This window comes from Canis lupus, chromosome 9 (genome assembly GCF_011100685.1).
Source record: "Canis lupus familiaris isolate Mischka breed German Shepherd chromosome 9, alternate assembly UU_Cfam_GSD_1.0, whole genome shotgun sequence".
Classification (NCBI taxonomy): Eukaryota; Metazoa; Chordata; class Mammalia; order Carnivora; family Canidae; genus Canis; species Canis lupus.
The window spans coordinates 41,609,677-41,635,825 of record NC_049230.1 but is presented as its reverse complement, the minus strand read 5'-3'; the positions used below and the strand labels follow the sequence as shown (position 1 = coordinate 41,635,825).

Below are 26,149 nucleotides of genomic sequence, written 5' to 3'. Positions count from 1 at the left end.
TTGATATTAAAATTTTATTAAATTTTGTTTGTAAATTATGCTATTTTTACTATTTTGAACCAGAAGTCACGATGTAAAAGTGATAGTTTCACATAAATATTTAGGAATGCATTGCAATATTCTTACAAAGGAAATTAGAAGTTTGTATGACATTTTATTTACTATATTCTGAAAATATCTGTGCTTTATATATAAAAACATATGTTTTGTTATATGTAGGCATTTTGGAACTGGGTAGAAAATTATCCAGATGAATTTACAAAGCTGTACCAGATTCCACAGACTGATATGGCTGGTAAGGATAAGATTATTCATCTTTTAAACTCTTACTTATGAGGTAAAAGCTTATCATTTTCCAGGTTATTTTTGTTATTTAGGTGCTTTTACATTTTGTCAGCTGATGTCAAGTAGGAAATACTGTTTTTCTCTTATATTTCAAAATTTCCCTCAGTCCTTTTCCTTTCCTTTTGAGCAAATAGTAAAAGAAGTTTGGAATGAAGCTCTAATCTTTAGAGTTGTAGATTGGATATTTGATGATTCTTCTTTGTAGAGAAGTACTTTTTTTGTGTCCTGAGGCTTCATTTTGTATTTAAAGAGATTTGTATAAAGTGGTGATATCTTTAACTAGAATTTTTGAGACACAAATGTAATGCAGAGAATACAAACTCCTGGAGAGCTTTGATGATTCCCTTCGGGAAGCTGTCCAGTCTTTATTTCTTGCGTACATCATACTTTGCATAAGGCCCTGCTCATTGAAACTAAACACAAGTTTGACTGCTCTGGAATGTGACATTTTCTAGGGTGGATCAAGATAGTTCTTTCAATACAAAGACAATACTTGCCTGCTTACCTGAATGAATTTAGTTATTTAAATGAACTTCTAGGTTTATCATTTAAAACTGTGACCTTTGGGTTTTGGATAGTGGCAGCTTTTAGTTTAATGCCAGAGATTTTCTTCTCATAATAGTAATATCATTTAATTGTATTTTTTTACATAGAGTGTGCGGAAAAACTGTTTGACTTGGTGGATGGTTTTGCTGAAAGCACCAAACGTAAAGCAGCAGTTTGGCCACTGCAAATCATTCTCCTTATCTTGTGTCCAGAAATAATTCAGGATATATCCAAGGATGTGGTTGATGAAAACAACATGAATAAGGTGAGGAAACACAAGTATTTCCACTCCGTCCAGATGTCATCTAGTCCATTTTAATCAAGATGTGGATCACTTTTAGGCTTAGTGTTCTGTCAGAACAGTATTTCAGGGGACCATTTCTAATTATCATCACATTAGGTCTCTTTGTTTGCTGGCTTTGGCAGAGACCTACTCATACACAGGTTTATTTGGAGGGAAAATAAATGATACCACTCATTAATTAAAGATTTAAAACAATTCTTTAGTTTCATTCTTTTACCAGAGAAGACTAAACAACACTTCTGCTAGTGCTCAAGTAGCTTTTTTGACAGTTACAGCAAGGGTTGCTCTCTTACAATCAATCCATCACTTTTGTGTTGTGTTGTGTTGTGTTTGCATATACTTAGATGTGTATCTGCTTGGTGCTGATGAAATTGTTTAGTGACTCATTTTAGATATTTTAGAACAGTGTTCATAGCATTTTATTAGGAGGGTGTAGGATACCACATATGCTAAGTGAAATTGGTACTAAAACAACTGCTAATTCTAAGGAGCCCTTGTAATTTTTAAAAAATAGAATAGGGTAGGGGCACCTGGATGGCTCAGTTGGTTAAGTGTTTGCCTTTGGCTTAGGTCATGATCCTGGGGTCCTGGGATCAAGCCCCACATCAGGCTCCCCGGTCAGTGGGGAGTCTGCTTCTCCTCTCTCCTCTGCTAATGCTCTTTCTCGGGTGTTCTCTCACTCTCTCAAATAAGTTAATAAAGAATATCCTTTTTTTTTTTAATTTTTATTTATGATAGTCACAGAGAGAGAGAGAGAGAGAGAGGCAGAGACACAGGCAGAGGGAGAAGCAGGCTCCATGCACCGGGAGCCCGATGTGGGATTCGATCCCGGGTCTCCAGGATCGCGCCCTGGGCCAAAGGCAGGCGCCAAACCGCTGCGCCACCCAGGGATCCCAATAAAGAATATCCTTAAAATAAAATAGAGCAGTGTAGGGTGTTAATATTGTGTTATTTGAATTTCTCTATGCAGTTTGTTTTCGTAATACACTGTTTATTGCTTGCTTGCCTGCCACTTTGGGAGAAATACTCTTAATTGAGTGAACATGAAATGGGCTCCTGCCCATGAAATGATTTGCCTGTGGATGGAGATGTTCAGAATCAGCAGAATGATTCAATAATTTGTAGAAATATTGGATAGGGAATTTATGCAATAGATGGCTAAATAAGTGAACTTAGGTAATCCTTTAGAGTCTGTGATGCTTTGGTACTCCTCTTTGATCTGTAGCCTCTATCTTCTGTTGTGAGGACACCGTTTTTCATGTTAGGTTGCTTTGGGGTCTTGTCAAAAGAGTAATTTTTTTGGGGGGGGTTCTGTTTATTGGGAAAAGAAACAGAGCTAAAAAGCTACTATAAATTCAATACTACTCTTAAGTAATTTGTATTCAAATGATCACAACTACATCTTTCCAAGTGTTTATTGGTTATTTGTATACCTTCTATGAATCTCTTTTTCCACTGAATAGTTTGTTCTTTGTTGATTTGTATGTACACTTTTTGCTTGGTTTCTTTTTTTTAACTTTATAGGTTTTTTTGTTTTAGATTTTGCTATTTAGATATTTAAAATTTGTATGTAGCCAATTCTTTTTCTTTTTGTCTCCTAGCTTTTTTGGTCATATTGCTCCTACCCAAGATTTTATTTATTCATTTTATTGAGATATCATTCACATACCATAAAATTCACTCTTTTAAAGCATACATACAGTTCAGTGGTTTTTAGCATATACAAAAAATTGTGCAACCATCACCACTATCTAATTTAAGAACATTTTTGTTGTCCCTGAAAGAAACCTCATATCTGTTAGCAGTCACTCCTTATTCTAGATTCTGATAACTACGAATCTATTTTCTGTCTCTATGGATTTGCCTATTCTGGACATTTTATATAAATGGAATCACACAATATGTGACATTTATACCCAGAATGTCTCAAGATTTTTGAAATAGACTTTTATATATTTCTTAGTAATTTTCTAGGTTAAAAATTTTAGATTTTAAAATACTTCTGTATTAAAAATTGCATTATTCATTTATTTTTTATGTATTTTCACTCTTTCCTAGTCACATTACTTATGAGCTAACCGTTATTAATGGTTGGTTTATACGTATCCTTCCATTCATATCTACTTGCTCATACAAATATTCAAATTAAAATATACATACGTACATAAGGCAGTGATGGTTATATTTTAAAATGAAGTTATTTATTTATTCATTCATTCATTCATTCATTCATTCATTCATTCATTCATATATATTTTTAAGTACTCTCTACACCCAGTGTGCGGCTTGAACTCATGACCCTGAGACTAAGAGCCACATGCTCCACTGACTGAGTCAGCCAGGCACCCCAAAATGAAATCATAATATACACATTACTTTGCATCTGTTTTATTTACTTAAGTGTGTCTTGGCTGTTCTTCAAAATAGTTGGTAGAGATCTAACACATTCCTTTAAGTGTTAGGTAATATTCTGTTACACTAACGAGCCTCATTTACTCACCCACCTCACTGTGAATGGATGAATACTTAGGTACTTAGATTTTTTTTTTTTTTTTTTTTTTTTTTTTTTTTTTTTTTATTTATGATAGGCACACAGTGAGAGAGAGAGAGGCAGAGACACAGGCAGAGGGAGAAGCAGGCTCCATGCACCGGGAGCCCGATGTGGGATTCGATCCCGGGTCTCCAGGATCGCTCCCTGGGCCAAAGGCAGGCGCCAAACCGCTGCGCCACCCAGGGATCCCCCTTAGATTTTTTTTTTTCAAATTTTTGACATTATATTTAATTCTTAAGTAAATATGTTTGTTCATATATTTTTGTTAACTGATGCTTTTAATAAATGTTTATATTTTAATATTTTAAAAGATTTTATCCATTTATTTGACAGAGAGAGTACAAGCCAGGGAAGCAGGAGAGGGTGAAGCAGGCTTTTTGCCCAACACAGGGCTGTATCCCAGGACCCCGGGATCATGACCCAAGCCGAAGGCAGATGCTTAACTGACTGAGCCACCCAGGCACCCCAGTTAACAGATGCTTTTGATTTTATAGACTAGAATTCCAAAACTGGGATTTGTTATTAAATTTTTTTTTAAGATTTTATTTATTAATTTTAGAGAGCACATGTACAAGAGAGAGCAAGCTAGTGTGCTTGAGTCAGGGGGAAGGGCAAAGGGAGAGGGTGAGAGAGAATCCCAAGCAGACTCCCTGCTGAGTGGAGTCTGTCATGGAGCTCGATCTCATGACCCTGAGATGCCCTGAGCTGAAATCAAGAGTTGGATACCCAAATGACTGAGCTACCCAAACAACCCTGTATATAAAAATGTTAATAGTTATTCTTAGATTTACATTCTCCAATATTTGTAGCATGTCACTAATATGACTTAGAATGCCTGCTTTCCCACATTCTTAACCATGATCACATGTTTTTCAGTCTTTAATAACATGAAAAAGAGTGTCTCATTTTACTGCTTTTGATTAGTGATGTTCAGGATCATTTCTGTTTTGTGGTTATTTGCATGTTTTCTTTTGCATGTCTATTGATTTCCTGTACTTATTTTCCTTTTTTTTTTTTTTTTTTTTTATTATGCCAGTTTCTCTATTCACCTATGGACTTTTTGTCTATTAGTCTCTTACTTTATGATACTAACCTTGATTTAGAAGAATCTGTTATAGTTTCCAAATTGTTAGTTTTTTTTTTTTGGTGATTTTTTAAAGATTTAATTGTGCTTAGAAAATGGTAGTACATATTTGCTTTAAAAATATTCTGTGGGGAAAAAATTCTGTGGTTACTGGAGAAGACTGTGTATCATTTCTTTAGGGTACAGAATTTAATGTAAATGTTTAAAACTGCATTTAAAACTATTCTTGTAGTTCTTGAGAATTCCTGTAGGAGCTTGAGAGTCTCCTATGAGTATACTGAGCTCCCTGAACTTTTTTTTTTTTTTTTTAAGATTTTATTTATTTATTCTTGAGAGACACAGAGAGAGACAGAGGCAGAGACACAGCCTGAGGGAGAAGCAGGCTCCATGCCGGAAGCCTGGTGCGGGACTCAATCCCAGGACTCCAGGATCATGCCCTGGGCCACAGGCAGGTGCTAAACCACTGAGCCACCCAGGGATCCCCAAGCTCCCTGAATTCTTAAGTAGCCAATAGACTGGCAGTGTGACAGATCTCCTCCTAGGCATTGGTAATCATTTAGTTCTTTATTATAAAGCAAGCAAAGAGCAAATAACAAATAGAACCCTAAGCATATTGGACTGGGCTCAGTTATACATTGTGGACTATATGTGAACTATATGTGAGAAAAGGTTCTCTCTTTTAGTTTATAGTTTTTGTTATTTTATTGTGTTTTTATTTTACTAGGAAGGTAGTATAATGGCTTAGTACAATAGATCTTTATTATACTTATGAAACAGTAATGAGCTGCTGATCTGAATAGCTCTGTAGGATACCCCCCTCCTCTTTGTGGTTTCTTAGGACCTTGGACAGCAAAGACTGCCATTTTTAAAACATAGGTTCTATGGAAGTTGATCCTATTCTGCTGGCCAGAAAGGAAAACATGGGAAATCATGCTGAGGCTTTTTATGGGCCAGGCCTGGAAATGGCACACTTTCACATTCCAGTGGGTAGAACTTAGTTACATGGCTATATCTAACTGCAAGAGAACCTGAGAAATACATCTATATCCTCCAGGAACCAAGACATGAAGGAGTTAGGAGAAAGAAGAGGAGTCAAGGATGGCCTAGACTGTTCTCTCTTAGGTTTTCCAGTTATTTCTTTAGGGATGCAAAGCTATATATCCAGAGTACCTGTCCACTAGGAGAATAATGCAGGCTGTATGTGCTGCAAGAAGAGATGTGGAACCTTAGTTGAGCTTGAAATAAGAATAGAACTTAGAGTTGTTCAGGTCTGGGTGATCAAGAAAATGGATGTTCAGAAAAGTTAGTTAGCTAGAGACTTGAAGATTTATTCAGGTGTTGATAAGAAATGAGGATGAAGAGGCAGATGTGAACAGTCTGGAGGATACTGTGAGACAGTTGGGATTGAAACTATTCTTTAGGCAATAGGGAAAAGTTTAGGGGTAAAGGTGAGATATACAAAGTAGTGTTTTTGGCTGATAAAAGGAAGTTCCAAAGTGGGAACTGGATCAAAATAATGCGAATTTAGCTTTTAAAATTTTATTTACTTATCTATATTGTGATGAAATAACCTTTTTTAAGTGTACAGTTCAGTGGCATCAAGTACATTTATGGTGTTTTGCAACCATCACCATTATCTATTAGTGAACTTTTTAAAGTCTAATTCTGTACGTTAAACAATTAACTCCTCATTCCCCCAATCTCTGACCCCTGGTAGCCTCTATTCTATTCTTCGTCTCTCTCAGCTGCCTATTCTAGGCACCTCATATCGTGGAATCATACAATATTTGACCTTATATGTCAGGCTAATGCCATTAAAATGTTTCAAGATCCATTTTGTTGCATGATCAGAATTTCATATTGTGGCTGAATCAGTATTCCATTCTATGTATATATGACTTTTGTTTAGGTCCTAGAAATTTCTTGTGTTCAGTGGTATTTCATTGTGGTTTTGATTTGCATCTTTTAAAAAACAATTTAAGTTTATTTTAAGAAGTCCCTCCATCCAACGTGGGGCTCAAACTCTCAACCTTGAGATCAAGAGTTGCATGCTCTTGTGACTGAACCAGCCAGGTGCCCTGATTTGCATCTTCCTAATGACTAACAATGTTGATCATCTTTTCATAAGCTTATTGGCCATTTGTATATCTTCTTTGGAGATGTGTCTATTGGAGTTTTTTGCCCATTCTTTAATTGGGCTGTTTATTTTTTGTTGTTGTTGAGTTGTAGGAGTTCTTGATAGGTTATGGATGGTAATCCTTTATCAGATGTATGATTTGCAAATGTTTTCTCCCATTTTGTGGACTGTTTTACTTTCTTGATAGTGTCACTTGATACAGAAAGTTTTTCTTTTTTCTTTTTTTAAAAGATTTTACTTATTTATTCATGAGAAACACACAGAGAGAGGTAGAGACATAAAGGGAGAAGCAGACTCCCTAGAGGGAGCCTGATGTGGGACATGATCCCAGAACCCAGGGATCACGACCTGAGCCAAAGGCAGATGCTCAGCCACTGAGCCACCCAGGTGACCCAAGGTTTTTCGTTTGACGAAATCCATTTATTCATTTTTTGTTGTTGTTCCTAGTGCTTTTTTGTTATTATATCCAAAAGAAACTGCCAGATCCAGTGTTGTGAAGATTTTCTTTAATGTTTTATAGTTTTAGCTGTTTAGATCTTTGAGCTGTTTTGAGTTAAATTTTACATATGAGGGAGAGAAGGGTCCAACTTCATTCTTTTGGATCTGGATATTCAGTTTTCCTAGCACCTTTCGTTCAAAAAAACTGTCCTTTCTCCATTGAATGGTGTTAGCACATTAGTTGGAAATAATTTGATCCTGTATGTGAGGATTTCTTTCTGGACTTCCTATTCTGTTTCACTGCTTATAGCTCTGTTCTGATACCAGTACCACAGTGTTTTGATTCCTGTAGCTTTATAGTAAGTTTTGAAATCAGGAAATACGAGTCTTTCAACTTTGTTCTTTCTCAGGATTGCTTTGGCTATTTCTTATTCCTTGAAATACCATATGAATTTTTGGATGGGTTTTTCTATTTCTACAAAAAAATGCTTTTGGGGTTTTGATAGGGATTGCATTGAATCTGTAGATTGTTTTGGGCATTATGGACATTTTAACAATGTTAGGTCTCCCAGTCAGTGAACATGGGATGTTTCTATTTATTTGTGTCTTTAATTTCTTGTAACACTGTTTTGTAGTTTCATTGTGTAAGCTTTCACCATCTTGGTTAACTCCCAAGTATTTTATTCTTTTTAATGCTCTCATAAGTAGAATTGTTTTCCTCTTCAAGTGGTTCATTGCTAGTGTCTAGAAATGTGACTGATTTTTATGTTGATTTTGTATCCTAGATCTTTGCTGAATTTATTACCTCTAATAGGTGCATGTGTATGTTTAAGGTGTTCTACAAATAAGATTCTGTCATCTAAGAACAGAGGCAATTTTACTTCTTCTTTTCCAATTTAAATGACTTGTAACTTTTTTTTCTTTTTCTTTTCTTAAATGTTTTGTCTAGGACTTCCCCTAATAATGTTGAAAAGAAGCAGCAAAACTAGGCATCCTTATCTTGTTCCCCTTGTTAGGAGGAAAGATTTTGGTGTTTCACTGTTGTGTGGTGTTAGCTGTCCTCTTTTTATATATGGCTGTTACCATGTTGAGGAAGTTTTCTTCTATTCCTATCTTACTCAGTGCTGTTATCATGAGAGGGTGTTGAATTTTGTCAAATGTTTTTTCTGCAGCGGTTGCAAGGATTATGTGAGGGTTTTGTTTTTGTTTTTTTTTTTTCTCATTCTACTAACATGGTATATCATATTGATTGATTTTTGTTGTTGGAACCTTTTTTCTACTCTACAAATAAAGCCCACATGGTCATGTTGTATAATCCTTTTAATATACTGCTGAATTTGGTTTGCTAATTCTTGAGGATTTTTCATAAATATTTTTAGGGATACTGGTCTGTAGTTTCCTTGTTGTGTTTTTGTTCGGCTTTAGTATTAAGATAATGTTACCCTTAATGGAAAGTTCAGAAATGTTTGTTCCCTCTCCTCTAAATTTTTGGAAGTATTTGAGAAGGGTTGGTATTAATTCTTCTTTAAATGTGTGATAGAATTCACCAGTGAAACCTGGGGTTTTCTTTGTTGAGAGGTTTTTGATTACTGGTTTAATCTCCTTACTAAATCTAGCTTAATTCAGATTTTTTATTTCTTAATCAGTTTTGGTAGATTGTATGTTCTAGGAACTTGCCCATTTTGTCTGAGTTATCCAATTGTTTTTTAGTCTTTTTTATTTCTTTAAAAACAGTAATATTCTCATTTTCAATTCTGTTTTTTGGTAATTTGGATCTTTCTTTTCTTCATCTAGCGAAAGGTCTTTCAAATTTCTTGACCCATTCAAGAGCCAGATTTTGATTTTGATTTTTTTCCTGTTGTTTTTCTATTCTCTGTCTTTACTGTAATCCTTTAATTTCCTTCCTTTTGCTAGCTTTGGATTTAGTTTGCTCTTTTTCTAGTTCCGTAAGGTATACAGTTAGGTTATTGAATTGAGAGCTTTCTTCTTTTTAATGTGAGCATTTCCAGCTACAAGTTTTCCTCTTAGCACTGCTTCCACTGTGTCCTGTTTTTGGTGTTGTTTTCCCTTTGATTTATTTCAAGATATTTTCTAATTTTCTTTGTGATTTTTTTTTCCTTTGGCCATTGGTGTTTAATTTTCATGTATCTGTGAACTTTCCAGTTTTCCTTCTGCTGTTGATTTCTAGTTTCATTGTGATTAGGAAATTATTTCCTGTGATTTCAGTCTCTTATACATTTATTAAGACCTGTTTTGTAGCCTAACATATGATCTATCCTGGGTATTTATGAGTAATGGAAAAGAATGTATATTCTGCTGCTGATTGATCATTTTAGCTTTTGACGTGTTATATTTGAGAATACATGTAAGTAGAGTTGTAAGATTTTCATTTAGGTGAAAAGCAGAGGGGGAAATTTGTTAGTGAGCTGCAATTAGGGCTTGAGATCATAAGAATGGATAACTTTTTCTCAGGAACAGAATTTAGAGCAATAGAACAGCCTTAGGTATATCTAGTTAGAAGGCTTAAGGTTGAATATGCGTGGAATTTTAGAAGAGAATCAATGGTTTGGCATAGACCACAACCAAGACAGTATAATATTTAGAAATATTTAGAAAGAGAATATGATCAGCTGAATTCAGGGTTGAGAAGTTAACTACTTTGTTTGGGAGGGACTCTCTCTTAAGTTCCTTTAATAATTCAACAAAGACAGTGAAGAACAGATTGTTTTTTTTTTTTTTTATTTGAGAAACATGTAAATGATGACATTTTTTTTTTAAGATTTTATTTCTTTATTAATGAGAGACACAGCGAGAGAGAGAGAGAGAGAGAGAGAGAGAGGCAGAGACACAGGCAGAGGGAGAAGCAGGCTCCATGCAGGGAGCCCGACATGGGACTCGATACCAGGTGTCCAGGATCAGGCCCTGGGCGCTAAACTGCTGAGCCACTCAGGCTGCCCATGTAGTTTTAAAATATAATTTTTAGAGGCTGATAATTTGCTATTTTATTACACAAATCTGAAATGTTAGAAACTGCGCATATTGTTGTTTTTCTATATTTGAATTCTATAGAAATTGTTTCTGGACAGTCTACGAAAAGCACTCGCCGGCCACGGAGGAAGCAGGCAGCTGACAGAAAGTGCTGCGATTGCCTGTGTCAAACTCTGTAAAGCAAGTACTTATATCAATTGGGAAGATAACTCTGTCATTTTCCTACTGGTTCAGTCCATGGTGGTTGATCTTAAGGTAATGCAGTTGTTATCTCTTAACTACAAATTTTAAGAAAACTAAAGGAAAAATAAACTTCTAGTATAAGTATTATTATGCTAGATCATTGTCAAAGATCATTGCTAACATTGAAGTTCTGAATCTTCTTGGATGGTAAGTTCATAAGACCTGCTTTTGTTATTTCTGTGTCAATCAGACTAAATTGGTTTTTACAGTATGATGAAAACACAGAATTAACTCATTTTGTTAAATTATAAATATTCAGACTTGGTTTTAAAATAATGTAGAAATTAGGGCCTGAAAGGAACCATTTCTGGTATAGTTTAGAATTTTATCAGACTGATGAACCACTTTGTTAGTGCTTTGTGCTTCTTCTGGCAATTGAATGTTATTTCCATGTATGTGGATGCTGTGTTGGTATTATTAAATACTAGTAAAAAAAAGTACTACATGATTGTTTAAAGGCTTTTGTTTTCTTTTGGGATTTTCATAGAACCTACTCTTTAATCCAAGTAAACCATTCTCAAGAGGCAGTCAGCCTGCAGATGTGGATCTAATGATTGACTGCCTTGTTTCTTGCTTTCGAATAAGCCCTCACAATAACCAACACTTTAAGGTGAGAGTATTGGTTTATATCCAGTTGTGTTTACTATTACAACTTATGCTGTTGATCCTTACTTTATAAATGTGAAAAGACTAGAAAGATGAATTGGTATTTTTCAATATTATGTATTGATGTTAATTTTAAGACCTTAAGGATTTATTCCTTTTTTTAAAAACTTTTCCTTTCTGTTTCTTTTATCTTCATTTGTGTTGAATATTTTTCTCATAGAAATAATACACAATTTTTTTCTTATCCCCTGTAGATCTGCCTGGCTCAGAATTCCCCTTCTACATTTCACTATGTGCTGGTAAATTCACTCCATCGAATCATCACCAATGTAAGTCCAAAAGGTATTGCTAAATTACTTAAAATTTTTTTTCCTTCCTTTCTTTCCTCTTGTATTTCTTTTTAAGAAAAACATTCTTGGTTTGTAAAAGATTTTGAACTTAGATGTATGGTATAGAAAGATTTCTGACGGGTGATATCTAGTAACTGATAAACGATTGTATTTTTCTTTCTTTTTTTAAGATTTTATTTATTTATTCATGTGAGAGAGAGAGAGAGGCAGAGACATAGGCAGAGGGAGAAGCAGGTTCCATGCAGGAAGCCCGATATGGGACTCAATCCCAAGACTCTGGGATCACGCCCTGAGCCAAAGGCAGACTCTCAACCGCTGAGCCACCCAGGCATCCTGCAATTGTATTTTTCATATTCAGTTTGACCTGAGGGCCTTTATTGAGAAAGGTAAAGTTAATAGGAGCCTTTGGAAAGATTAAACTTAAAATATTTTATTTGTATCAAAAGCTCTTGAGAACAGTGCCACTGAGACTATAATTGAACATTTTCATCCCCAAACTCTTTACATACTACATACTATTTTAATACTCCTAGCTTTTTCCTTGCATTTGATATTTTCTGACTTGTCACCTTACCATTTTTTTTTTTTCACCTTACCATTTTAAGTTAAAAGTAGTAACTGTTTATGTTGTAGGCCAGAATGGTACATTTAAAAAATGGTGAGATCATGTTTGATTGTACTTTTTAGTAGTCTTCCTTAAATAAATGAAATATTAACACACTTAAATAGAGGTGTTGATGTGATACAAAAGCATATCAGACAAAATTAAGCTCATTAAAGGATACTTGTGAAACCTTTGACTCTGATGAGAGTACATTAAGTAGAATGATAATGAAACTATCAGATTTGGACCATGAATTTTTAACTATTTGACCATTACAGAGTCTCACTGAAGACATTTATGGAAATACTTTGAGACATTTATGGTAATACTTTGTCTTGAAATCACATGAAATTTTTCTTAGATATTTGGACTCCTAATCTTAAAATTCTACCAAATTCTGTTCTTCTGGTTAGGAACAGTAATATTTTGAAGGTTCTCTAGCTCTACTTTTACCCATTTATGTGTAAATTGGTCAACGTTTTCTCCCTTAAAAAGGGCTTTAATCATTAATTAGGTATATTTGTCCTCTTTATAATCAAATTTGATTTTAAGAGTATATCTTCTGATGAGTTAAAAATTCCTCCCCATATTCATTTGCCTTGGATGTATTGAATTAAACCAAATTCTACTTCTTTTCTCTTTTTCTTTTCTTTTCTTTTCTTTTCTTTTCTTTTCTTTTCTTTTCTTTTCTTTTCTTTTCTTTTCTTTTCTTTTCTTTCTTTTCTTTTCTTTTCTTTCCTCCTCCTCCTCCTCCTCCTCCTCCTCCTCCTCCTCCTCCTCCTTCTCCTTCTCCTTTTTTAGAGAGGGAGCAGGGCAGAAGGAGAGGGAGAGAGAACCTTAAGCAGGCTCCATGTCCAATGTAGCCCAACATGGGGCTCAGTCTCAAAACACTGAGATCATGACCTGAGCTGAAATCAAGAGTCAGATGCTTAACTGACTGAGCCACCCAGGCGCCTCTGTTTTCTCTTTTTTTATTTCATTTTCGTTATCCATTCCTGCAGGAGAAAAATAATTCTAAATCTATTTAGTGACATGTTTAGTTTCTCAATGAGATGATAGTAGCATTTTGGGCAGGGCAGTTCTTTGTTGTACAGGACAACCTTGTGCGTTGCTAGACACCTAGTATCCCTGATCCTCATTTCGTTAAATGCCATTTGGGCCACTTTCCTCCTCCAAACCCCAGATATACTGAACAACTAAAATGCCTTGAGGGAATGATATGTTCCACAGTTGGGTAACAGTGGGTTAAATAATAGGTATAAATAACTTTTCATGTTATTTTCTCGAAAGAGAAAGCTTAATGAATCTGATTGCAGATAAGGTATGTTTGTATTAAAAACTTAACTTAAAAAGTTTTAATTTTTGCCAGAGTAGTGAACCCCAAGACATTGTATTCTCAATGTTTACTTTCAAGGCTGTTTAAAAAAAAAAAAAAAGAGGTGATTTTGCTTCTCAGGTTTATCTGTAATTTAGAATTAAAATATTATTATGTTTCTTCTTTGACTTATAATACTAAAAACATTCCATTTGTTAGAGTGGAGGGTTCTACATAAATGCTTAAAAAGTGTATTTAATAAACCCAAGTATATAATTTTTTAATACTTTGTGGCTAGTTACTTTAATTGTGAAATATTTTTGTCTACAATTGAATATATAGAGCACTTTCAAGCATGGACTTGGCACTGCTGTAAGTGGCTGAGCTGCTCCTTTGTGGGTTTAAAGCATGCCTGGAGTGGTACTTCATGCATGCCTCAGTGTATATGGTGAAGTGGTTGTGCATCCTTCTGTACTCTGATGAGTGCTGCATGTGTGAAGGTGGAGTGTGTCTGTATCAGAGGTCACGTCAATATGAAGTCTATTTTTATAAAGAGAAACCTATATTGGCTAATTTTTAAAATACTTAGCATCAGTAACCTTCAATGAATAGTTTGACAAAAAAGCATAAATTTGAGTCTATAAAGTGTCTTTTAAAGGTATACTTTAGATAATGATACTTTATCATACTGTAGAATGTTTGACAAATTATTTCTTGTTATGATTGGCTTTTTTCTTCCTGTGGTTGAGGCTAATAGATATTGAATCTGAAGTACTTTCTGACTGAAAAGGACTATATATAAAATAATTATGCAGATTTATGGAATTGACCATTAAAAAGTCTCACTGAAGACGGTTATAGAAATACTTTGTCTTGAAATCACATGAAGTTTTTCTTAGATATTTGGACTCCTAATCTTAAATTTATTCATTGATTCTTGGTTCAATACACACCTCATAAGTTCTTTTCTTCCATGATTCTTCAGTCAAATTCACAGATTTTGTTTCTTACTGTCACATTGTCATATAAGATACAAATTTTACTGATATGTTTTTGAGGGGTTATGTAAAATTGATAATACTTTGCAGTTTGTTTTCTTTCTGGGAAACATTCATACTCAATTCATAAGTACAATGTTTAGATCTAAAATATTCTGTTTCTTCCTAAGGAACCTGAAAATCTGTTCACTACTTGAATATTACTATACTGTAGACTGTCAGCTTCAAAAATGGTACCCCTAGTATTGTAACTTTTTTTATCACAACATGCTGTAAGAGATGAATTAAAGTTATAAGATCTATGTTATGTACTTAATCTTTATTGGCTTCCTTTAGGTTAAATTAGATATGTTGTTATAATTGGGAAATTAAAGAAATAGTAATATACACATGTGACCCAGAAATCTTAGCGATCAGCAGAACATGCTGTAGCTGTATAGTTTTTAGTATTCTATTTTTTTTCCTTATGGCAGTTTGTTGTAGTTTCCTTACATACTGAAAATGATAATGGTCTCTTCTTACTGAGAGGTTGGAAAAGTTCTCTCCAAGGCACTTGAAAATTTACTTAACTATCTCTTGAAGAATTGCCATAGTTTGCTCATACTATGTACTTGCAAAAGTATTGCATTTGTTTGGCAGTAAACCTAGTGTTTTCAAGGAGGAAAGAAAAGAAATGTCTACTTTAGTTGACTAGTTTCAGAAGGGACACATTTAGTAACTGCTTAAAACACTGTAATTTTTGCCAACTACATGATGCCTAGTTTTTAACACACATTTTATTTGAAAGTATATCTTTAACTTTTACGTTAAAATGAATAAATTTTTATATTATAAAAAATGGCAGTTATGAAAATCACTAAATCTTAAGTTAAAATCATATTATTTTAACAGATGCATCTGGTGTCATGTTACAATTTCAGCAACTATCGATACAGCATAATAGTTTGGATAGGATGTTATATGGGATGCATATCTCTTTAGTTACTAGTTTCTGACAAGATATTATGGGATCAGGAGAATGAGTAGGACAATTGTCTCAATGCATTTTGTGATCATGAAGCCTTTGGGCTTTAAGCTGATTAACACAAGCTGTATAAATTAATAAATATATGGTAATCAAGTTGTGTTGATTGCTTGGGCAAGTCAAATGACTAAATTGACCAAAGGTTAAAAGAGTCCATTTTATAGCCAAACTGAAACTTGATCATTTGTTAGGAATTAGCTTAAATAAAGTAAGAGTTGGGGGAATAGCAGAAACAACCTTACTATCCAAAGAGAATTTATTTCTCCCTCACAGCTTTGGGGTCCCTTCCTATAAATAGAGTTCAGGATTCAAATTGTGTATTGTAAGTTAATCATATAATTTACTATCCAGTACCTAGAGTTTGTAATCTGATTTTAAGGTAATATAACCTAAAGTATTCTAGAATTATGGGTGAAGAAATTAGAAGTTGAAGTTGAGAAATAACTTCGTTTTGGATGAGAAGGAACCTAGACATAGGGTGTGACACCCTTACGTCCTCTTCTTGTGCTAGTTGCATCATTCTTCCAGGTACTTCCTATGTAGCGGGAGTGTCATAAGCTGGAAGCCTATGTTTGAAGTTGCCCCATTGCTGTGCATAATCTCCATATGGAATGAAAATTCATCCATTTTTGTAGTAACTGATAGATGGACTTTATAACTTTAGTGATTTTCATAACAAAGTAATGAATTTTAAAGTTAAATTAGATACTCTTCAAATAAAATAGGCATTAGAAACTAGAACCAAAGCCAAACAGGTGAAACTGAAATAGATAAATATTTACATAAAAAATTACCTTTATACACTAATTAGGTATGATCAGTTTGTCTTTGTGATGATCATTAGTCTTTTTGTGTATTGTACCATCATTGCATATCAATTTAAGATTATAGGTTTACTAATAGCTTTATTTCATTTACTAATTTTGTGTTGTACTTACCATTGTTGTTTGTAGGCATATAAGTGATGGTTTTGCCACATATTCCTTCAACATTGTGTTGAACCACTAATCTTTTTTAAAGCTTTGATAATTAGCATTCTTACGTGGGAAAATATATACTATATACATATGTTTCTGAAATGTGTAAAATATTAAAGTTAAAAAAGGAAAAAGATTGGCTACAGAATTAGCTCTCTAAAGACTGTTTTTCAGATTCATTAACTTATCTGTTAGAAAATCAGTCTTATATTCTTGTGCACATGAAGCAATTTGTCTCATCATTATTATATTTTAAAATAAATGTATGGGTTAGTGTTTGAATTAAAGATATTATTTGAAGACTTTGGAAATCATGGTGTGTGTTTGCATGGTCTTAGAAAGTTATTCACAGAAGGATAAAACATAAGGCTACAATGTTAACCAGAGCGTAGAACTCATGCAAATTTGTACTTTTCCTCTCTTATGGTCTCTGTTTTTCTCCAGTCTGCATTGGATTGGTGGCCTAAGATTGATGCTGTATATTGTCACTCAGTTGAGCTTCGAAACATGTTTGGTGAAACACTTCATAAAGCAGTGCAGGGTTGTGGAGCACACCCAGCAATACGAATGGCACCGGTAAGATTAATCATAATTTGAATCCTACCTTCTTCCTATTGCATTTTCAGTATCTCTATCCTATTCTTGCTTTTTTGATTATTTTAGAAAATCAAATGAGTCCCTTTTCTATAACTGTGGTATGTTGTATATTGCAATATTGTTGCAATGCTAGTTATCTATTTTCACTATTTCAGTTAATTGAACTTATTTTTCTTAGAGAAATATTCTTACAAAATGCTGTTAAAATCTTCTTCTCAAAAAAAAAAAAAATCTTCTCTTCTCTTCTCTTCTCTTCTCTTCTCTTCTCTTCTCTTCTCTTCTCTTCTCTTTTTTTTCTTCTTTCTTTTTCCTGTAGCTTTTCCTTAAGAATCAAAATATTTTGGTTTGATCCTCATCTTTGGGGATGAGTAAGGGTGGCTTGACTCCTAGATTAAAATGAATGTTTCTACTAATACTCAGTTTTGCCTTTTGGATACTGAATATTCCCTGCATAGGAAATTAGAAATAAAATTAAACATTTTTATTTAAAATAAAAATATTTCATGTTTCAGCAAATATGCTTTGTGTGTTGCATATTGTATTGAAGTTTGTGTTTAAACTTAGTAAAAGGAGTGTTTTTAAATTAGGTATTCTAATAGATTAATCTTCTTGTGGAATTTTAAAACTCATGGAACCAATTTAAACAGAGGATTATAGGGCAGCCCAGGTGGCTCAGCGGTTTAGCGCCGCCTTCAGCCCAAGGTGTGATCCTAGAGACCTGGGATCGAGTCCCACGTCAGGCTCCCTGCATGGAGCCTGCTTCTCCCTCTGCCTGTGTCTCTGCCCCCCTCCCCCCTCTATCTCTCTCTATATATGTTAAAGATTTTATTTATTTATTCATTCATGAGAGACATATGTTTCATTTTATTTTCATATGATTTATATATATATGTCTCTCATGAATAAATAGAATCTTTAAAAAAATAGAGGATTATAGGATTGTAGAAGTCATTTCTTGGTATTTGTGTATAGCAAGAGTATTACACATGGCAACTCTTGACATTGATTGGTGGTGCTTTGTCTTCTGCTTATTTTCTGTTCTTATTGGCTGCTGTTGCTCACATGATCAGATGCCAACCAGTCACTGTTTCGCAAGGGCTTCTGTAGCTGTATGACCCATTGTAACTACATCAGAAAAGTCCTTATTTCTTTGACTTTTCTCTGTATAGTTAGTTATAGTCACATCATGTCATTTCAAATGAAAATGTAGCTTTTTTTTTTTTTTAAGATTTTATTTATTTATTCATGAGAGACACAGAGAGAGAGTCAGAGACACAGGCAGAGGGAGAAGTAGGCTCCATGGAGGGAGCCCGATGTGGGACTCGATCCCGGGACTCCAGGATCACACCCTGGGCTGAAGGCAGGTGCCAAACCACTGAGCCACCCAGGGATCCAGCATGTTTTTACCTATTGGTTTTATCTAGTAAATTATCCACTTCACACTTATAATTTAAACAGCTTCCTCCCTGGCATGCTTCTTTTTTCCCCAAGTTCCCTTAGTAAAATATTTTGGTTTAATAAAGTTGTAGTTCACTCTTATCCAGTCATCAGTAATTGTTTCTGATGATTTTTTATCTCTGACGTTCAAATAGAGAAGTTTGCTATACCATATATTTTGGGATTCTCTAGTCTAAAAAATTATAGCCAAAGAGCATGGCAGTTATGTTTTATTCAATAAAATAAATAAAATACAGTTATTTTTTAGTTGACTTTTTGTGATAACACATAACTTAATTTTTTTAAAAATCAAAAATTCCAATCTAAGTTAATTGGAGGTAAACATAAGTAATTTACTTAAATGTCATTTAACTAGACATCACTTAAAAAGTTTGGAAAATACCTTAAAATAAATTGTTTAAAAAATACTCATTCTAAATATCTTCTAGGAAGTTAGAACTTTGACTTTTTAAGTTTTCTACTTCTTCTGGTAGAAAACTAATGACTTCCAACAATAGAAATTGGTAGAAAGTCTGGGAAGCCTGGGTGGTTCAGCAGTTGAGCTCCTGAGTTTGGCTCAGGTCATGGTCCTGGAGTCCCGGGATTGAGTCCCACATTGGGCTCCCTGCATGGAGCCTGCTTCTCCCTCTGCCTGTGTCTTTGCCTCTCTCTCTGTGTTTCTCCTGAATTAAAGAAAAGAAAAGAAAAGAAATTGGTAGAAAGGTAATATTTACTTCCACTGTAATTTCAATATCCAGTTTACCAGCTATCTGCAATTTAATCTTATGTGCATGAAGACTGGAAAAAAAGATGAAACTAAATTATTCTTTTGAATAAAGACAAAATTTGATTGGTAGTCTGAAAATGTTCCCAACATTTAGAAGTTATTTTACTTCTTAGCTCTACTTATTAGCTGATTGTAGAAGGAACATACTATATTAATGAAAGTTATTTCATAAAAGCTGTAACTAGACGTTTTTTGGTCCAAGGACACCTATGATAAGAATTTGGTTTTTATTTCCTATTATTTTCTGAGTGTATCAGTATATATTTGATTGGCAGAATTGTTTTTAAGATGTTTATATTTATGTATATATGTATGAAATTGTGTGTATATGTACCCATATACGTATGTACGTATATATTGTACATAGTGGCTAAAGGAGAGCTTTCTGGCTGATACTCTTAGCAGGAAAAACAATTAACATATTTAATATGAAATAACTTTTTAGAATAATAAAATTTTATAATTTAGATGCTTCTTAGGTGAATCTTACCCCTCTTAAACCCAGTGAGTGAATAGTCAGATAACATACGTGGAAATATTGAGCTCTCCCACAAGCTGCCAGGCATAGTGTTAACACCAGGGAAGCATGATGAACTAAACAGACAAGGCACTTTCCCTCACAGAGATGCCAGTCTTGTAGATTTTGCTAGAAAACTTCTAATAAAGAGCTCACTACAGGTGGCCATCAAGTCTGGAAACACAGGAAATTGATAATAAATGATTTAATAAAGAAGTGACAGGGTATCTCAACCTTGGCACTATTGACATTTTGGAATGTTGTAGGGGACTATCCTATGTATTGTAGGATATTTCGCAGCATTTCTAGCCTCTAGCAACTACATGCCAGGAGTACCTGCCCTGCCAGTCCAAAAATGTCTCCAGACATTTCCAGTTATCCCCTGGGAGAGACAACTGCCTCCAATTGAGAACCACTGTATTACATGCATTACATGTTCAGTGGGTCATCCTCATTTGTATTGCCTCAGTTGATTCGTGTCTCTGATAAACCTGAGCCTTTGTCTTGTTACAGAAGTAGCAGTCAAAGAAGTTCAATCTGTAAGAAGGCTTTATAAACCACCCTGAATTTGGAGGTAGATATATTTCTTGTCAGAAAGCGCAATTTGAAGGTTTTTCTTTAACCAGGATGGACTCGTCTCTCTGTCACTCCCATTCATCACTCTGTTTTTTGGAGCTCTATAGAATACTTTCAATTCTTCTGTATGACAGCACTGAAGATACTTGATTAAAGTTCCCCTGTACTCCTCAGGTTTTGTTTTATTTTCATATGATTTTAGTATTGGGAGGGATTTTATTATTTCAGCTTTCTTTAAAAGCTTGTGGGATTTGTGTGTATGCTGTTTGATCTGCACAAATAACTGTTTAATGAATGACAGTCACATGATTAGTGAATGGTTGACTTTCATTTCAGTGTCTGTCCAGTTCTTCAGCTGTCTTCCTTCACTAGTGCATTAGCTTGATCAAAGCAGGAGTTCTGTTTGGCTTGTCTAGCACTGGATTCCTGGCTCCTAGAACATGTAGTAGGCATTTAGTACATATTTGTTGAATGAGTGAATGAATTTCTTTCTTGATTTGTCTTTAAAACTCTCCTCTGTTTTGCTTCTCTTTTGGAAAGAATTCAACCTAACACTTTTTTCCAATTAAAATGACATATTAAAAGATCTGATTTTAGTGTTCCAGATGTGGTATAATTGAAGAATGCCATAACCTGCTGTGTCTGCATACCATGTTTCTACTAATGCATTTTAAAGTTTAAAGTTGCATTATTATCTTGGATTGAGCACTTGGTTGGTTAAATTTTTTAGTCTTTCCATATGAACATTGAGCCATAGCTTCTCCATTTTATATTTTTGTGATATTTTTTAAAGTTTGAAATATTTTTTAATCACTAATCATTTACTGTTTTAAAACTAAGGTAGTCTATTAATAACAAAAGTATGCATTTTCACAAATATGTGTAATTTCTGCACATTTTGTTTCTGAGATCCTGGCTCAAGAAATGCTCTTACATGTCTATATAGTCATAGTCTTAAATAAGTTAACAAATGGTTTGGGCTTTTAGTAAGCAGCTAAATATTCTCATTAATTAATTATTCCTGGGAATGACCACTTCTATTCTTTGTCAAAGAGCATGTACTAGCCTGGATTCTTACTAATATTTGCAGTATGGAAGGTCAATGAGTAAATTAATGAATGGATTATTTTTCTTACATTTCTAGTTCAGAAATACATTTCTTCTTTAGCTTTGTTGTTCCTGATTTTATATAATCCCCCAATTGGTTATTAATTAAAAGGTATTTGAATTGAAAACTCTGTTTAACCTTTTCAAGTCTTTACCACATATTAGGCAGCAGTGCTAGAACAAAATTTATATGCTGATACTGGAGATGTAGAGATGACATAATTGAACTATTACCTAGCTTTTTGAAAATGATTATTGAATAAGAGATAATTATTCTGTTAATTGTTCTCTGTTCTGTGGTCCTGTGCAATAGCTGCATCAGGGAAGGGGAGTTATGCTTAGTTACAATTTACTAAATAAATTTGTTTAGTGAAAGTTGATCACTTTGATCTAAGGTGTTACCATGACTTAGAATGAAAAAAGAATAGAATTTAATGGGAGCAGACAGCAAAAGCAGAATTTATTAAATACATTCGGTAAGATATTGCCAATGGGATTATAAAATAAAAGCAAGCAGTATTTGTAAGTTTTGCTGTTTCTTTCCTGTAGTGACATTTTTGAGCATTAATGTGTATGTTTTCCCTTTGAGGCAAAAACCCTGCAGCGTTCTAGGGTGTACTAACAAATGTGTCTTATACTGAAACATTGAGAATTGTGGCTGTGTGTTACAGATATATATGCATCTCGACTTTTTACCTTTGAAAGACAGCCCATTTACTTGGACATTATTAATATGGATGCACAGATGCTGGATAGCCTGTTATTTGTTATTTGCAATTTCTCCAAAGAAGCCATACAGATGCCCAACAGGCACATGCTCAACATCACTAAACATCAGGGAAGTGCAAATCAAAACCAAAGTGATAAATCACCTCACTAGTCAGAATGATTAGAAAAAAGTCAAGAATTAACAGATGTTGGCAGGATGTGGAGATAAAGGAACCCTGCACATTGTTGGTCAGAATGTAAATTGGTACAGACGCTAGGGGAAATAGTACGGAGATTTTTAAAAAAATTAAAAATAGAGATATTATACAATCCAGCAACTCTACTCCTAGATACTTATCTGAAGAAACAAAAACCCTAATTTGAAAAGACATGCACCCCTGTGTTCACTGCAACATTATTTATAATAGCAAGATATGGAGGGAACCTAAGTGTCCATCATACACACTGGAATATTACTCAGCCATAAAAAATGAAATCTTGCCATTTGCAACAACGTGGGTAGACCTTGGTATTATGTTAAGTCAGACAAAGATAAATACTATATGATTTCACTTATATTTAGAATCTAAAAAACAAAACAGAAACAGAATGATAGATATAGAGATCAAACTGATGGTTGTCAGAAGGGAAGGGCCATGGATGGGAACAATGAAATAGGTGAAGGAGATTAATTTAACTTTCTTTCAGTTGTAAAATAACTAAGACATGAGGATGTAATGTACAGCATAGGGAATATAATCAATAATGTAACCATTTTTAATATTTTTATTATTTTTTTTTTAGATTTTATTTATTCATGATAGAGAGAGAGAGAGAGGCAGAGACACAGGCAGGGGGAGAAGCAGGCTCCATGCTGGGAGCCTGACGCGGGACTTGATCCCGGGACCCCAGGATTGCGCCGCGGGCCAAAGGCAGGCGCCAAACCGCCGAGCCACCCAGGGATCCCTCCCATTTTAAAAAAAATACTTATTTTATTATTTATTCATGAGAGAAAGAGAGGGGCAGAGATACAGGCAGAAGGAGAAGCAGGCTCCATGCAGAGAGCCAGACGTGGGACTTGATCCCAGGTCTCCAGGATCAGGCCCTGGGCTGAAAGCAGTGCTAAACCGCTGAGCCACCTGGGCTGCCCCTGTTGTAACCATTTTGAATGGTGACAGATGGTAACTGGACTTACTGTGGTGACCATTGTGTAATGTATATAAATATTAAGTCATTATGTTGTACACCTAAAACTAAAAACATAAATAAATAAAGGGGTATGTGTCAGAACTTGATTTTTTTGTGTCGTTTTAAATGAAGGGGGCTATTTGTAACAGTATAAAACAGTATAAAAGGTGGTTTTATGTCCAGAATGCAATTGTTGGATTTTTTGTTGAATAACATTCGTAATTATGGCATCAGCATAGCATCAACCATACTGTCTCTGTAATTGAAGCACATTTTTTGTGCTTCATGCAGACTTACGTAGCGTAGACTTTTGTGACTTACGCTTGTCAAAGAGTTCTTTCTCTGTTTTACTAATATTCTTCAGGCAAAATACATGCATCCTATTAACTTGAGAGAGGTGGAACACCTTGAAGGAAAAAGCAAAATTTACGGTTAACTGTTAAATACAGTGATTGCCAATATGGCATATTTCATATTTCATCAAGTCTAAGAAACATGTATTTTTAGTTTTTAACATCTCTGAAATTGGGACTGCATCTTATTTGTCTGGTGTCTTAAGAGTTGTTGGTCTTTCATTTCTTGTGGAACATTAACAATGCAATTATTAAAATTAATGTAGAATCTATGAAATATCTGTATATTTGTGTGAGATAAATGTTTGTTAAATGAATGGTTCAGTGTATGTATTTGTGAGAGCAATAGACTAAATATTTTATCCCTAATGTTTCCACATTTTGGAAAATCGTTTTTTTACGTAGGAGTCAACTTGATACTAAAGTGTTTAGTATTTTTAATAGATTTTCACTTTATGACACATTATATATAAGAATAATATAGATGCTGCAAAAATAGTTTCCATTTGTTTGTTTTTTAAATTTAATAATATTAATCTTTTACTTACTTTTGGATGCTTCTACTCATACCATACATATGATGGGATAAAATGTCTCTTTTTTTCAAAGATTTCTCTAATGGATTTATTTTTAAAAGTTAGATAGCTATTGTCTTGAATTTGATGTCTGATTTTTACAAGGTGATGACATATTTTTGTTTTTATTTTTAGAGTCTTACATTTAAAGAAAAAGTAACAAGCCTTAAATTTAAAGAAAAACCTACAGACCTGGAGACAAGAAGCTATAAATATCTTCTCTTATCCATGGTGAAACTAATTCATGCAGATCCAAAGCTCTTGCTTTGTGTAAGTATTTTTTATGAAAGGCCTTGAAATTACTACAATAACTTAATTTGGCTTACGTGAAACACCAACACCTTGGAGATGATTATTAGCTAAAGAATACTCACTGATCCTTTCTGATCATGCTTGAAACCTAAGACATCTTTAAGAAAACTTATAGAGAAGTTACATTTATTTAATGCTACTATAATTAAATTTCTTAACCTTTCTCCTTAATTTCCCCTATCATTAAATAACATATTTTGGTGAGATCTTTCTTAGCCTTGTTTCCAGGTTTATTCTATTTAGACATTGTCCTGGAATGGGGATGGAGGTAATGAAATGAACATAAATCCAAGTTTTTTCTCATATTCACAGTTGGTTTTTAAATCTCCAATTGCGATTGCCAAACCATTTAGCTTTCTTATTTCCCTTTCTTCTGTCATCAACCTATTATCACTGGCTTCGCCTGAAAATACTGTATTGGAAGGAGAAGGAGGTAGATGGGTGTGGTTAGCACTTAACTATTGTTATAACTTTGCTTTTGCAGCCTCAGATGGTATTTGATTCCTGGGGCACCACTGTAGTACACAAAGTAGTGAGGAACTACCAGATGTAAATGAGTGCTAGTTATATAAGTAATTGAACGCATAGGCTCTGGAGACAGACTGATGATGTGATTTTAGGTGACTTAACCTCTCTGTCTTCCTTTTCTTATAATGATGATAATAGTCCCTGTCTCAGAGAGATTGTTAAGAAGCTTGAGATAGTATAGTCATGCTTTTAGGAATGAACAATGTTTAATAAATGCATAATTAGCACCAAATGTTAACTATTATTACTATTAATAAAATACAATCGACATTAATATTAATGTTATTAATGCCCCAAATATGGCAGTTTTGTATTTTGAAGGTCATAGGTTAACATGTGTAACCTTTGTTGAAGTTTCTACCCTGGAGAGCAGCTTCTGGAAAAATTTCTTAGTGCTTTGGCAAAAGTTTTTATAAGTGCTGACAAGGTGCTTTCAAATTACTATATATAGGAGTTCATAACTTGATGTCCATATGTTCAAGAGTTCTGTGAACCCCTTGAATTAAAAAAAAAAAATGTGTACATGAGTATTTTTTCTGCAGAGAAGTGAGAGAGGGGAGAGATACACAGAATTCTTAAAGGGATTAGTAATGTCAAAGGAAGGCCTGTGATATTTTGAATTCTTTGAGAAGCCCATCCAAATTTGGGAGTTCTATAGAATAAATTGTTAGAATCTGACATGGAAAATTCCATAGAGCCTTATCAGTGAGACTGTGAAAATAAATCCCCTGTCTCCTCACATCTTTGTAGCATAAATTATTTTCAGTGGGATTTCATCATGCATTTTGTGTAATATATTCATACCACTCTGCATGCCTGTACATCAGAGTAAAGAATGCACCAGTCACTGGTGTCTTCAGTGTTCAATATTTCATTAATCAAAGAATAAGAATTTAAACAAAACTTGGTATTTTCCAAGGTTGAAATTTAGCCAGCTGAAGTCATTTAATTGAA

General features: G+C 34.2%; 1 protein-coding gene across 10 annotated transcripts in view; it reads left to right on the top strand.

Moving 5' to 3' along the window:
- Positions 1–26,149, top strand: part of NF1 (neurofibromin 1) — a 274,111-nt gene that overhangs the window by 80,934 nt on the left and 167,028 nt on the right. For 7 of the 10 annotated variants that reach the window (XR_005364696.1, XM_038548199.1, XM_038548201.1 and 4 more), the window contains exons 7-14: positions 220–295; positions 999–1,156; positions 10,475–10,648; positions 11,124–11,246; positions 11,497–11,571; positions 13,854–13,883; positions 16,955–17,086; positions 24,491–24,625. Coding sequence is in view for 9 of the 10 variants with exons in the window: in XM_038548199.1 (XP_038404127.1) it covers positions 220–295; positions 999–1,156; positions 10,475–10,648; positions 11,124–11,246; positions 11,497–11,571; positions 13,854–13,883; positions 16,955–17,086; positions 24,491–24,625 (903 nt within the window). In the remaining variant the exon portion in view is untranslated. The remainder of the gene's footprint in view (positions 1–219; positions 296–998; positions 1,157–10,474; positions 10,649–11,123; positions 11,247–11,496; positions 11,572–13,853; positions 13,884–16,954; positions 17,087–24,490; positions 24,626–26,149) is intronic. The other 3 variants (XM_038548195.1, XM_038548200.1, XM_038548198.1) reach the window with 1 other exon arrangement.